At 50.3% G+C, this 14,169-nt stretch overlaps 2 protein-coding genes across 2 annotated transcripts; both read right to left on the bottom strand.

Moving 5' to 3' along the window:
• Positions 1-833: 833 nt before the first annotated feature.
• On the bottom strand, positions 834-4,594 carry LOC124672994 (cytochrome P450 714B1-like). The gene is made up of 3 exons (XM_047209136.1): positions 4,291-4,594; positions 1,368-2,212; positions 834-1,256 (listed from the first exon to the last, which is right to left on the bottom strand). Exons 1-3 carry the CDS (start codon positions 4,592-4,594, stop codon positions 834-836), a joined length of 1,572 nt encoding a protein of 523 aa, XP_047065092.1.
• A 678-nt stretch (positions 4,595-5,272) lies between these two features.
• On the bottom strand, positions 5,273-8,265 carry LOC124672993 (acid phosphatase 1-like). Its single transcript, XM_047209135.1, has 2 exons — positions 7,667-8,265; positions 5,273-5,453 (listed from the first exon to the last, which is right to left on the bottom strand). Exons 1-2 carry the CDS (start codon positions 8,263-8,265, stop codon positions 5,273-5,275), a joined length of 780 nt encoding a protein of 259 aa, XP_047065091.1.
• Positions 8,266-14,169: the final 5,904 nt, after the last annotated feature.

The raw sequence follows: 14,169 nt of genomic DNA, 5'->3' as shown, positions 1-14,169 counted from the left end.
GCCCCCTAAAACAATGTTGCTTTGACATTTGTGTAATGTATCTTGTAACAAATTTTTTGTAAATGTATGCATTTCTTATGAAACGCCCGGTAGGTATGTGTTGTTCCTTCCTTCGATTCCTGCAGGTGCCCCCTCTCCCCTCCCTCTTTGTGTTTCTCAGCTTGAGTGTGTGTGCGTTCCTCGGATTGCTGTCTTTTCACCACTCCATGAGCAAGATTTATAAACATCAAAAGTTCAATGTCAAATATAGTGAATTAAGATCATTTAATCTTCCATGATCTGTGTCACCCATGTCTTAGCTAAAAACCAATGTCACGTAGTATTTGGCTAGCTACCACATGGTACAAGCGCAAAGCCCTGCCTTGAGCCTGTTGCCTACCGATGTCGAACACATTATTCTGGTTTGCACAAAAATGTGGGGATGAAAACCAACGTGTCTAATTTGAGCAAGGAAGGATAAGCCTTGGCAGCACCAGGAAGAGGCGGAAGACCTACCTTAACGGCGACAATACACATATGTAGCATTTTGCAAGGATGGGGAATTGCCACACATAGATTCTCCTAAATTGTCCCCTAAGTTGTATTTTTTACAATCAATTTTTAGTGGATATTTTGTTTCAACATTTCCCCTAAAGCGTTAAATTATTTTTTCCTATGGAAGCTTAGCAAATTTAAATATTTTTTCAATTATTATTTTACCATATATTTGTCAGCGAACTGTTTCAACTTTCTCCCCAAGGTATAATTTTCTTTAATTTATGCTGGGCCAAGAGCCCAATAACAGAAACAACCACATGCAGCCCAGCAACTTCCGGTACACCTAAGACGCGCCCTCATGGTGCCGCGCGCACGCTCTTCAGCACGACCCGCACGCCGTGCTCTGGCTCGACGACGAGCTTGAGCGCCGGCGAGTGGCGGTAGGCGGGCGACAGAGCCACCTCGAACCTGGAGAGCACGAGCGAGAGCAGCACCTTGAGCTCCGCCATGGCGAAGCCCTGGCCGAGGCAGGTGCGCGCCCCGGCGCCGAACGGCAGGTACGAGTGCAGCTGCGGCCGCGCCGCGAAGCGCTCCGGGTCGAACTCACGCGCACCGGGGCCCCAGAGCCCCTCGTCCAGGTGCACCGTCGACACCGGCACGTAGATGTTGACGCCCTCGGGGACGCGCACGCCGCCGAGGGTGACCTCCCGCAGCGCCTGCCGCGACACCACCGAGCCCGCCGGGTACAGCCGCAGCGTCTCCTGGATCACCATCGTCAGCTGCATGCGAAGAAACAAAGAGTCAGATATAAGATGGCTCGATGCATGTCAGTCCTGTCGTGTGATCGACATCGTGGATTGTGCACGTGCGTTACACTTAGACGGACGTACCTGCTTCATCTTCTGGAGCGAGAGGGAGTCCGGCGCGGAGCCGCCGGCGAGCTCCTCCCGCGCCTCGTCGCGCACCCGACGCTGCCAGTCCGGGTGCAGGGCCAGGAGCATGAGGCACCACGCCGCCGTCACGGCCGTGGTCTCGTACCCCGCGAAGTAGATGCTCTTGCAGTTATCGACGACGAAGTCCTCCGCCGCGGCGACGCTGCCCGCCTCGGCCTCGGCGCTCCGGAGCATCGCGGTCAGCAGGTTCGGCCCATCATCCTCGTCTCCGCGGCCACTCTCCTTAACGACGTCCAGTATGAGGCTCCGGACCCGGCGGTTGAGCCTCCAGGCGGCGCGGTTGCTGGTGGTGGGCAGGAAGCTGAGCCCGGTCATCTCGGCGAGCAGGTTGGGCTTGGTGACGGTCTTCTGCAGCTCCCTGATCATGGCGAAGATCTTCTTGCCCCTCACGTAGCTGCTCCCGAAGCAGGTCCTGGAGATCACGTCCGCGGAGTATGCCCTGAGGTCGTCGTCGACGTTGAGGTCCAGGACGCCGCCGTCGCTCCCGGCCACCCGGTCCTCCCACGCCCGCACCAGCGCCTGCGCCGAGCCCACCATGAGGTCCAGCATGCCCCTGACCTTGTCGTGGAAGAACTCGGGCGCGATGAGCTTCCGCTGTCGCGCCCAGGCGTCGCCGTTGGACTTGAGGATGCCGTCGCCGAAGAGCGGGCGGTGCGTGGTCTTCATGTAGGAGCTCTTGCCGAGGTCGTCCGGCGAGACGCAGAGGCAGACGTCGCGGACCACGGCCGGGTCCGTCGCGTGCAGGAACACCATGTTGCCCACGGAGTAGCTGAACACCGGGCCTACAATTGCACATGGCGAAAATTCCATCAGAACTTCGGCGACGGTACACGTAACCATCCGTGATCGATGGATCGATGCTTGGATCGATCCGGTCTGGAACCTTCCCTCGTGGAGTAGGACCGGCCGACTTTTTGGCGTGAGGACAAGGGAGAGCGGCGAAAGGTGCAACTCCTGTGCCTCTCGCTTTTCGCTTTGGCGCGAGACGACGACATGGATGGACAGCAGCATGCAGCGAGCTCCTTGTCGCCTTGTGGCTTTGGAGGATCACAGCCAGCACGCGACGGTGACATCTACGTGTATCGGTGAGGCTTCTGGCGCAGCCAGGTGTCGCCAGGCCACGGCGCCGTCGTCGCTGACTGGACCTCATCGATCGATTATTCAGGAAATCTACAGAAGGCTTCTGAACTCATCGCAATCAAACGAAGATGATCACACTTGCCAGGATCTCGATCTGATCATCTGATGTCTCGGAAATCCACGCAACACTATAGATCGATCCGAGACGCGACAATTGTTCTCTGCCGCAACAATACTCTGAATATATATGCATTTCTATCTGTAAAGCTTTTGGGTCAATCATGGACCTCCAATCGAACAAAATATGCATGGATTTACTTTACGAAGCATCAATCACTTTGGATATATAATATGATCAGCATAAACAGAAAAGAGATGTAATAAAAAAGGAACAAACCGACTAGTCAATTAGTTAGTTCATGTATATAATTAGCTAGGAAATGGTACTGGATTCAGTTAGATATCCGCTTCTATATTATGGAACACGGTTTACTATTCCTCTACACACATGAAGCAGCATATACTTAGCTACAACGACAGTCGGCAATCCTACTCAATTATTGTTTCATCTTTAGATAATATTACTATTCCTGTGCAGGCAGAAAGCACACGCTGCTTGATTATCCAACAAATGCTTCTTGCGATTCGTCTCAATTATTGCCTTTAGCTAGCTATATACTAGTGGTAAATCAACAAAGCACCAAGAATATATTATGATCGGCGTGTGTTTCAAGTGGAGATGCTGCATACTTGTCTTCTTTTTTCCTTTCGTTCGATTGAAGACATATGCTTCTATTATTTCTTTTGAGAATGTATATATACTGCTATATCGAGAATGAAGAAGAAGGTAACTTGTGCATGATGTAGGGGCATGAGAAAATACGAAATCGTGTGCATTGCACTCGATCTCTGCATATTTTGTTAATCTCAGTCACAGTTTTAAATCTTTGCGTCAGTATTCAACCATGCATCACTATCTCCAATTTAATCCATATTAACAAAATAGAAATTCCTCTATTGGGTCCAGGTGTACTTGCAGAGAAAATTAGAGAGGATTTAGAACAGCTTAGTCTGGCTCACGGCCAGTAGTTATAGCTTTGCTATTTTAAGAGTTTTCTTTAGCGGTTTTGCTATGTCTCAGTCAACTGAGATTTTCTTAAGTCTAAGTCACTTACAAAAATTTCTGTTAAAAAAGTTCAATTGCACTTTTCTGACAGAAATGTGCAACTGAACCGAGTTGCACTTTTCTTTAAACTGTAGTACTTTTCTGAGTTGACTGAGACTTAAGAAAATCCCAGTCAACTGAGACGTAGGCACACCCTTTTTCCACCTTCTATAATGTATTTGTTAAAAAAGAAAAAAAAAAACTCTATGAGGTTGCTAAAGACGCACGCCTTTTAAAACAAGATTGCGGCTTCATGCGTAACTAGATTGTGAGTCAGGTCAGGTCAGGTCAGGTCAGGTGACAGAGAAGCAAAAAAAAAGTCATCTTAGGAGGATTTTCAGTTCTTTGAGGGTAATATACTTCTGTGTGTTGTGCGACATTAGGCGAGTTTCAGGCGACAGAGAAGCAAAAAAAAAAAAAAAAAAAACGCAGAACGTAAAACAATCAAGAAGAATCTGACATGCAGAAAAAAAGGAAACTAATTAATCACATATGCAGTGGAGATACCGACTGCCTGATCAAATCAAAGACGCGATCACCAGCGAATCAATCGTAATCAATGCATTCATGTACAAGAAGATCAAGAGAGAGGGCAGCATAGATATCTGCACGCACCGTACTCGCTTCTCCATTTCTCGTAGTAGGGAAACACGGCGGGGCGATAGTCGTGCACGATGCCGGTGACGCCGCCGGCATCTTCACGCCGTTTCGCGGCGACATCGGCGGCCGCCTGCCTCATGTCGGCGACGTTGCCGTACGGGAAGGACGGCGGCGGCCCGCGGATCCCCTGCGCCCTCAGCTCGCGGCGGACCCTCTCCGGCGCAAGCCAGAGGATGCGGTAGAGGTAGAGCAGCAGGCTGCAGAGCGCCACGCAGCACAGGCTCGCCACCGCCGTCACCGCCATGCTCGTCCCCGCCATGTCCACTCGATCTTGCTCGAACTAATTCTCTCTGCCTAATCCTTTCTGCGATTGATTAGATTGCCCGAGCGACAAAGGTGAATTTGTTGGGAGAGATAATGATGTGCGGGCGTGGGTGACGCAGCGGCACAGCTAGAGTCCAAACGCCAGCTTTAGCTTTGGAGCTGGAAGACGGGCGAGATCGACTATATATCGGCGCGCCGCCCGGGCTGGGCACACGCCAGTCCCGTCACGCCATCGATCATTTATTTACACGCTGACGATCGTCTCGGCGATCGAGGAATTAATTCAGAAAATGACAAGGAGCGGTAATGCTGTCCGTAATTATTTATTACAGCATTTTATTTAAATATACATATATATCTGACATGTTTTTGACGTGTAGATAAATATGGATCTAAATTAATTTGTGACATCTAATTGGAGAGATATTAGCCTCTGTCATGCAAGTAATTATCCTCATGGAACATGTGTGTTCTTGGTGAAACCATTTTTGCGTCGAGTAGCACCACATGAACGTTGGATGATAGGTCGATCGTGTGACATCTAATTTGAGACAAAGAGATATTAGCCTATGTCGTCCAAGTAATTATTCAAATGGAACATGTGTGTCCTTGAATCAACCATTTTTCTTGTCGAGTAGCACCGCGTGCACGTCGGATGATGGATCGATCGACATCAAGGGACGAAGTACATTGGGTTGGGGACTTTGAAGAGGCGGTCTCCGGTGTAGTCGCCCTGCAAGTCGCTCCACTGGTCGCCCACGTTGCCACGGATCCGGTACCCCTCCTCCTCCATCAACCTTCGCCGCACCGATGACTTGAACACCACCGAGCTCTGGCCCCGGTAACCCGCGCTCCTGCAACACACACACAGTCATATACCGATGTGAACAAAACGCATATGCTAAATTAAACTAAAACTCCGACACTTATCGTGAATCCAAGCAAGTTGTCGCGGTTCACCAACTTCTCGTCACCCCGCTAACTTGTAATAAGTGGGATTCTTGGATGTGTTTGGTGCAACGTTTAATGTTGCTCAAGTTAACCGATGGCTCTGATGTGTTTGGATGTGTTTGTGATTCTTGGATCTATGTATGCAGATCAAATGAATGGACAACCGGTCTTGCTATGAAAATACATATGAAAACTAAAGGTACCTCTAGAGATTAAGATCTTTATATGGTTAGTGTCTATAAAAGTTATTCTCTCAAAAAATAACCTCGTTAAGCGGAAGTGAAATGGTTGTAAGAAATGGGGAAAATTGGGTCTCTACCATCAAAATATCCAGTCTTTAGGTTTATACCATCAAAAGATTCTTCCTTAGGTTTATGTCATTGAAAGCTTGCAGCGCTATTGATCTTTTCCACTCCGTCTGCTTCCGTTAGGGAGATCATTATTTTTGCCAATTAATTGGTTTATTAATTTCCCTGTCTACCCCTAGGCCACTCTGCTAAAGGCATTCCCTAGCTCTGTTCTTCAACTCGAACTGAACACATAGAGAAGCCCCGACCACCGCATAGCCCTCCCTGACCACCGCGTCCCCCTAGCCCGGCGGAGGATCTCCTCGATGGCACGCCTCCATCCCTGCCGAATCCTGCTCCCGTAGGCATGGAACAAAGGGGCCCGACCGGCCACCCAAAACTCTAGCCCAAGTGGTATGTGAGCTCGATGACGCATCCGACCGCCGCCGTCGCACTTCACCTGGTCATCCTGTCGCCGCGGCCGCCGTAGATTTTCGTGCATCCACGGCATGACCCCGACGCCGAGACCGTGCTCCTCCTGACGCTCGGCCTCCCTGTGCTACTCCCCTTGCTCGTCCTCGACGCTCAATGCATATTCTTGCTCCTCGCTGGGATGCATCCTCCATGTTCAAGGTAGGTAAAATCTTCTAACGGAGACTTCACAAAAGTGGTAAAAATCAAAACAATAGCGACCTTTCGATGGTACAGACCTAAAGATGGATCTTTTGATGGTATAAACCTAAATACAAAGCCTTTTAATGGTACAGACCCAATTTTCCCTAAGAAAATGTGTGTTCTTTTATTCTGACACGTCTATTAACAATTTCTTTTCCTTGTCCTTTTGCCCGTCTTATTTGGAGAACTATTCAATTTACCTTTAACATACCTCTACGTGCAAATGTGACGAACATGTTTGAGAATTGGTTAAATAGATCGATAAAACAACTAAAGCACATATTCATAAGAGCATTTGTACTTTAACATGGGCCATATGAAAATGTCAGAATGACATAGTTCTTAACAGGAATGCAAATGCCAATTTTATACAGGTTATTTACATGGTTACGCACTGGATCCAAGAGTTGGAGGAGAAATGGGAGTATATGGATTTTAGATGCAGTCGCTTAACATTACAATGGTATCTACAACCAAGATGGCTCACGGCTTGTTAGAAGATTACAATGATGGCAATCTATTTTCCGTTTCTGCTGCCGGTTGATTTTTTTATGTACACATGTGTGACCCAATAGATGTAACACTCTGAATACCTAAACTTTGAATAAAATGCAGTGAATTGTAATTCAGATCTTTCTTAATTTTTAGTTGTGATTTTAGACACCATCTGTCAATTTGGACGTAGGAGGTATATAAATAGCATTGCTAAAGGTAATTCGCCTACTTTACATAGACTAAACTAATTGGCACATCAATATACTATTTTGTACAAGTGTTCTTGTGAGTTGCGTTAATTATCTTGACCGGTGAAGTAAGATTTTTTCATGGGATAGGATGTGCGTGTGTGCGTTCATAAGGGTGAGTGTATGCACGTGTATGTGAGCGTCTGCGTTTGTACCACGTTTCTAAAAAAAAGATTATTTTCTGTTCCCGTGAGGAAACAGTCGTGTTTGTACACTTCTTATAAAAACATTTTTTTTTGTTCTGAGGTGTATGGGCCGTGGGTGAGTACTAATCTACGGTCAATTGTTTCCCTCGAGAAAATTCACCGGCCCAATTGTGTTGGGCTGGGTCGATCATGAGGTATATGGCCGTAGGTTCGTACTATGTCCGGCCCATTTCTAAATTGTGTTGGGCTGGGTCGTAGCTCGTACCTCATGATGAGTCGGTCATAGCCAGCGAACCCGGCGGCGGCGAGGTTGGCGGCCGTGCAGGCGCCCAGCGCCTCCTCGTCTCTCCCGGAGAGCAGAAACACCCTGAAGCCTCCTGCCTTGAGTGTACGGAACACCCTCACCATTGCCGGTATCCCCGGGCAAGCCGCTCTGCTCGCCCACGCCTTGAACGCCGCCGGGTCGTACGGCCCGAACTGCCTGGCCTGGTAGTAGGGCAGGTTGGACAGGCACGTGTCGTCGACGTCGAGGACCCAGGCGTCGAGCCCGTCCTCGCCGGAGGGGGCCTGGCTCGCGGCGTAGGCGGCGATCTCGTCCGCGGCGGTGCCCACGTCCCTGCTGTACTGGCCCCAGGACATGTAGGCCCAGACGTAGCCGACACACGGCGCCGGCACCGTGCGCCAGTTCTTGGCGTTGTTGGCCTCCACCATCACCCGCCAGCTCAGGCAGCCGCCTGGGTCGCCGCCCGGCGGCCAGAACGGCCACGGCGCTCCGTCAGCCGCCTTGTCGAGCACCAGGACGAAGCCAACCGGCAGCACGACGAGGAGCACCACCAGCCGCTGCATATTCAAAGCTACCGCCATTGCTTGAGCAGTGGAGACTGGCGGTAGGTAGTCCACGGCCAAGGAGCTGAAGCTGATCAGTGATCACGCAATTTTGTCAAGGAGCGTGCATGGATTTTATGGACGCACTTGCAATGCACATCGTGGTGCATGCCACCTTTTGGTGGACAGAGCCCGGTGGAAAAGCCAGCAGCGGTGGGTTAAAGCGAGGTCACAGCGGCGAATTAGCTGAGAGATACGCCGACGCTTTCGGATTAGGTGCGGTGAATCCACCTCAGCGCCATTCACACGCACCGCCGCCGCTCCGGCCGCGCTACACGTGGATCCAATGAGGAACTCCCGCTGTTACTTTCTGCAAATCAATTTGACATTTGGGATGGATGAAAGGAGCTTCGGTGACTTTCTGCAAATCAAATTGACATTTGGGACAGATCAAAGAAGCTTCGGTGGTTGCAGGCAGTAGAAACATGGAGATAAAGCTAGCATCTTGTGATCATGTTTATGCCTGATCTTTTCGATTTGTGCGATACGACTGGTTCATGCATGCACTTTTGTGGTTCATGGATATATATATATATATATGTGTAGTCCGAGTAAGCACACGAGGACACAATGCCTTTGTGGCTCAAGCATGTAACTATGTGATCCGCGTAAGCACACGAGGACGCAATGCACATGATGGTGTCTGATCTTGGCTGCACTGGCGGCTACATGCAGGAAACGTTTGTCTGCGCCACGAGCAAATTTACATGACTGGGGTTCACTGATCCATTGGATCGACTGAAAGATTTGGTGCTTATTATTTGCCTTATTGGACGAGTGTTACCACTCAGCAAAGCGAGATCGGTGAACAGTAATTTGATTGATCTACACATGAACAGCGGAGGCCACTCCGCTAGTGATCGCTCACGACGCATGGAGCACCGATTAGTGGATTGTAGCTGCTAATTAATCAATTGTCTACGACAATGCGCCTATGGTAGTACCGGACTGACAGACATATATAGACTGACAGACATTTCTAGCTTGCAGGGTCTATGCGGCTTGATCGAACTGGGACGTGCTTCTAGATTATGTACTACTACAAGCAGAATGTGATATGATCTTGGCGTCAGCAATCAACGCGTGCAATGCAACTTGGGGATGCGTCGATGATGAAAAGGAATAACACTGCTGTTGCCCTGACACTACAGGAATGGAGCTAGACGCCGAAGGCCAAACTGTACGCCGACGGCTTTTTATCGGGGCCGTCGGCGTACGGCCTCGCCGGGGCAGCTCAGGAAGCCGACCGTCGGCGTACAAATACCGTCGGCGTAGAGGAGGCTATGCCGAGGGCAGCCGTCGGCGTCACCTTGGCCCTCGGCGTATCACCGGCATCGCCTCTGGCCCAGTCCGCGCCGTCGTCGCCCGCTCACGGCGTCAGTCAGACGCCGACGGCCACCCTCGGCATAGGGCATGGACACCCTATGCCGACGGCCACCCTCGGCATATAGGATTTTTTTTATTTTTTTCCCTCTCTCATATTACTTCATAATATGTTTCTATTATTTATTTACTATTATGAATTATGTAAAAAATGGTTCTATTTTTTAAGAATTCGTAGATGGCATATGTAGGTCCCATGGGTGACGCTCTTCGCAGACGGGTCAACCGGAGCCACTAGGCCCAACATTTGCTATCGATGTACATATGGGTAGATCCGCGGGGTCCCCGCCCTACGGTTTCCCGAACCCTAACCCTAACCCTAACTCGTAACCCTAACTCTAACCCTAACTCTAACCCTAACCGTAACCCTAACTCTAGCCCTAACCCTAACCCTAGGGTTTCCACATACATTGCTAACTCTAACCCTAACCCTAACCCTAACTCTAACCCTAACCCTAGGGTTTCCACATACATTGCTAACTCTAACCCTAACCCTAACTCTAACCCTAACCCTAGGGTTTCCACATACATTGCTAACCCTAACTATAACCCTAACAGATCACTTGGTAAAACCCTAACCCTAGGGGTCCCGCCCTAGGGTTTCCCAAGAACAGATCACCGGAGCGTCAGAATTGTTGGAAAACTTGCTTCTGCCCCTAACATACATGTACAAGTGTGATGTAAGGTTTGGCTAACCTTGGATGTACCCGGCGTTGACGATTTCCGCATAATGGGCTACCAGTTGGTAAAATCCGGGATCCGTATGTGGAAACCCCGCCATGGCTCGAACGGAGCCTATTTTATGGTAAAGTATGCCCAACCTATGGTTTCCATGTACATATGTCCTAAACAAAGCAAAATAAATAAAAAAGTCCACTGGTAAACCCTCGCACGGAGAAAGCTATAGGGGTAGATGTGTGGGGTCCCCGCCCTAGGGTTTTCCAAGTTACAGACCACCGGAGCGTCGGAATCGCTGGAAAACTTGTGTGTGCCCACATGGCATGCACAAAAGTGATTTGAGATGGTTTTATATCCAAGGATACCCCCAAGGTGTGTCCGGCTTCTCGGACAGGGGGTTCCTACACTTAGGCAGATTCTGGATGTATAGGGGGGAACTCCCTCGGAGGTGAACTGGAGAGAAAGATACATTTAAGAACTTAAGACCCAGACATGATACAAAACACTTAAATAACTAGACCCACACACATACCAAAGCGCTTAAAGTACTAGACCCACACACGAACCAAAACACTTAAAGAACTAGACGCACACACAAACCAAAACATTTAAAGAACTACACCCACACACGAATAAAGCACTTAACGCTAGACACACGGACTCGACACACACACATATTAATCAGAGAAGTCGAAATCTTCATCCTCGCTGGGGGTGTCCTCTGAAGCGGTGGTTGTGAAGATCCACGACCACCGTTCATCATCCTCCCCCATGTCGACGCCTCTCCTTTGGCGTACTGCGCTTCAACCGCAGCCTTCCTCTGCCGCTTTCCCGCCCTCCTCTCTCTCTCCGTACGTCCGCTTGTCCTTCCGGAATGCGCGCTCTGCCTCGACGGCTCCGGGATGGTCTCGCGCCACCGTGCCATGAACTGCTCGTCCGCCTCGGTGGTATCAATCCGCCGCTGGCCAGACCTGTACCGCCGCGCTTCACCCTGTGAGCGAAGTAGCGGCTTAGTAGAGAGACTCTGAGCTTCCGTCAGAGACCTGACCTCCGGGAAGTTCATTTCGTGGCGCGGCCGGCCAAACCTCCAAGCCGCAACGTCGTATGCGCGGGCAGCAGCCTCCTTCGTGTAGAAGGTGCCGAGCCACACACGCGTACCACCGGCGGTGATTTCGGCCGCGAAATGTCCCGCGAGCCGCAGGCGAACGCCGATGAAGCCCGTGTTGCTACGGCGACGAGGAGCCATCTCGGCGGCAGCTCAGCTCGAGAGGATTTTGTGGTGCTCGTTGGATGAGAGAAGTGATGAGGGGAGAAATGTTGCTGGTGCTGTTAGTGGAGAAGACATGGCTATATATAGGCCGACGAGGGGCTGAAACGGCGGGAAAACTTGGCGGGAGAGAAGGGGGGGGAAGGGGTGGGCGGGAAAACTTGGCGGGAGAGAATGAGCGGGAAAGGGTGGGCGGGAAAACTTGGCGGGAAATCATGGCGGGAAAAAAGGGCGGGGAGAAGCGGCGGGAAAGGGTGAGCGGGAAAAAAGGGCGGGAGAGAAGTAGCAGGGTGGAGGGAATGGCCCCAAAACTTGTGTGTGTCCACATGGAATGCACAAAAGTGATTTGAGATGGTTTTATATCCAAGGCTACCCCCCCAGGTGTGTCCGGCTTCTCGGACAGGGGGTTCCTACACTTAGGTAGATTCTGCATGTATAGGGGGGAACTCTCTCGGAGGTGAACCGGAGAGAAACTTGAGATCATATGGGGTGATCCTTGTTTCCACATGTACCTATGACCTAACCAAGCTCAAATGGAGGCATATGCCCACCGGGGACCCCCGATGGGATGCGATCAAAGGGGTAGACCGCGCGGTCAACGTAACTAGGGTTTCGTCGGAAATCGAGCATCGGATCTAGGGAATGGCCCAAAAACTTGTGTGTGTCCACATGGAATGCACAAAAGTGATTTGAGATGGTTTTATATCCAAGGCTACCCCCGGTGTGTGTTCGGCTTCTCGGACAGGGGGTTCCTACACTTAGGCGGATTCCCGCATGTATAGGGGGAACTCCCTCGGAGGTGAACCGGAGAGAAACTTGAGATCATATGTGATGATCCTTGTTTCCACATGTACCTATGACCTAACCAAGCTCAAATGGAGGCATATGCCCACCGGGGACCCCGATGGGATGCGATCAAAGGGGTAGACCGCGCGGTCAACGGAACTAGGGTTTCGTCGGAAATCGAGCATCGGATCTAGGGAATGGCCCCAAAACTTGTGTGTGTCCACATGGAATGCACAAAAGTGATTTGAGATGGTTTTATATCCAAGGCTACCCCACTGTGTGTTTCCGGCTTCTCGGACAGGGGGTTCCTACACTTAGGCGGATCTCGCATGTATAGGGGGAACCCCTCGGAGTTGAACCGGAGAGAAACTTGAGATCATATGGGATGATCCTTGTTTCCACATGTACCTATGACCTAACCAAGCTCAAATGGAGGCATATGCCCACCGGGGGAGCCCCGATGGGATGCAGTCAAAGGGGTAGACCGCGCGGTCAACGTAACTAGGGTTTCGTCGGAAATCGAGCATCGGATCTAGGGAATGGCCCCAAAACTTGTGTGTGTCCACATGGAATGCACAAAAGTGATTTGAGATGGTTTTATATCCAAGGCTACCCCCAGGTGTGTCCGGCTTCTCGGACAGGGGGTTCCTACACTTAGGCAGATTCTGCATGTATAGGGGGGAACTCTCTCGGAGGTGAACCGGAGAGAAACTTGACATCATATGGGGTGATCCTTGTTTCCACATGTACCTATGACCTAACCAAGCTCAAATGGAGGCATATGCCCACCGGGGACCCCCGATGGGATGCAGTCAAAGGGGTAGACCGCGCGGTCAACAGAACTAGGGTTTCGTCGGAAATCGAGCATCGGATGTAGGGAATGGCCCAAAAACTTGTGTGTGTCCACATGGAATGCACAAAAGTGATTTGAGATGGTTTTATATCCAAGGCTACCCCCCAGGTGTTTCCGGCTTCTCGGACAGGGGGTTCCTACACTTAGGCAGATTCTGCATGTATAGGGGGGAACTCCCTCGGAGGTGAACCGGAGAGAAACTTGAGATCATATGTGATGATCCTTGTTTCCACATGTACCTATGACCTAACCAAGCTCAAATGGAGGCATATGCCCACCGGGGACCCCGATGGGATGCGATCAAAGGGGTAGACCGCGCGGTCAACGTAACTAGGGTTTCGTCGGAAATCGAGCATCGGATCTAGGGAATGGCCCCAAAACTTGTGTGTGTCCACATGGAATGCACAAAAGTGATTTGAGATGGTTTTATATCCAAGGCTACCCCCAGGTGTTTCCGGCTTCTCGGACAGGGGGTTCCTACACTTAGGCGTGTCTCGCATGTATAGGGGGAACTCCCTCGGAGGTGAACCGGAGAGAAACTTGAGATCATATGTGATGATCCTTGTTTCCAAATGTACCTATGACCTAACCAAGCTCAAATGGAGGCATATGCCTGATGTCTACGTTCCCCCTCCTTTCCTGTAGACAGTGTTGGGCCTCCAAGAGCAGAGGTTTGTAGAACAGCAGCAAGTTTTCCCTTAAGTGGATCACCCAAGGTTTATCGAACTCAGGGAGGAAGAGGTCAAAGATATCCCTCTCATGCAACCCTGCAACCACAAAGCAAGAAGTCTCTTGTGTCCCCAACACACCTAATAGGTGCACTAGTTCGACGAAGAGATAGTGAAATACAGGTGGTATGAATATATATGAGCAAGTAGTAACGGTGCCGTAAAATAGCATCTGGCGTGTAGTTGAT

This window comes from Lolium rigidum, chromosome 7, assembly GCF_022539505.1.
Source record: "Lolium rigidum isolate FL_2022 chromosome 7, APGP_CSIRO_Lrig_0.1, whole genome shotgun sequence".
NCBI classification, from domain to species: domain Eukaryota; kingdom Viridiplantae; phylum Streptophyta; class Magnoliopsida; order Poales; family Poaceae; genus Lolium; species Lolium rigidum.
The sequence above is the reverse complement of the archived record's forward strand: the minus strand, read 5'-3'. Positions and strand labels throughout refer to the sequence as shown.

Bases quoted from the DNA above. Each gene is read 5' to 3' on its own strand.
- LOC124672993 (XM_047209135.1), bottom strand. From the start codon at position 8,265: ATGGCGGTAGCTTTGAATATGCAGCGGCTGGTGGTGCTCCTCGTCGTG. The intron at 5,454-7,666 runs GTACGAGCTACG...TGTGTGTTGCAG, and splicing joins TATGACCGACTCATCATGAG to GAGCGCGGGTTACCGGGGCC.
- LOC124672994 (XM_047209136.1), bottom strand. From the start codon at position 4,594: ATGGCGGGGACGAGCATGGCGGTGACGGCGGTGGCGAGCCTGTGCTGC. The intron at 2,213-4,290 runs GTGCGTGCAGAT...GTGCAATTGTAG, and splicing joins GAAATGGAGAAGCGAGTACG to GCCCGGTGTTCAGCTACTCC. The intron at 1,257-1,367 runs GTACGTCCGTCT...CTTCGCATGCAG, and splicing joins CGCTCCAGAAGATGAAGCAG to CTGACGATGGTGATCCAGGA.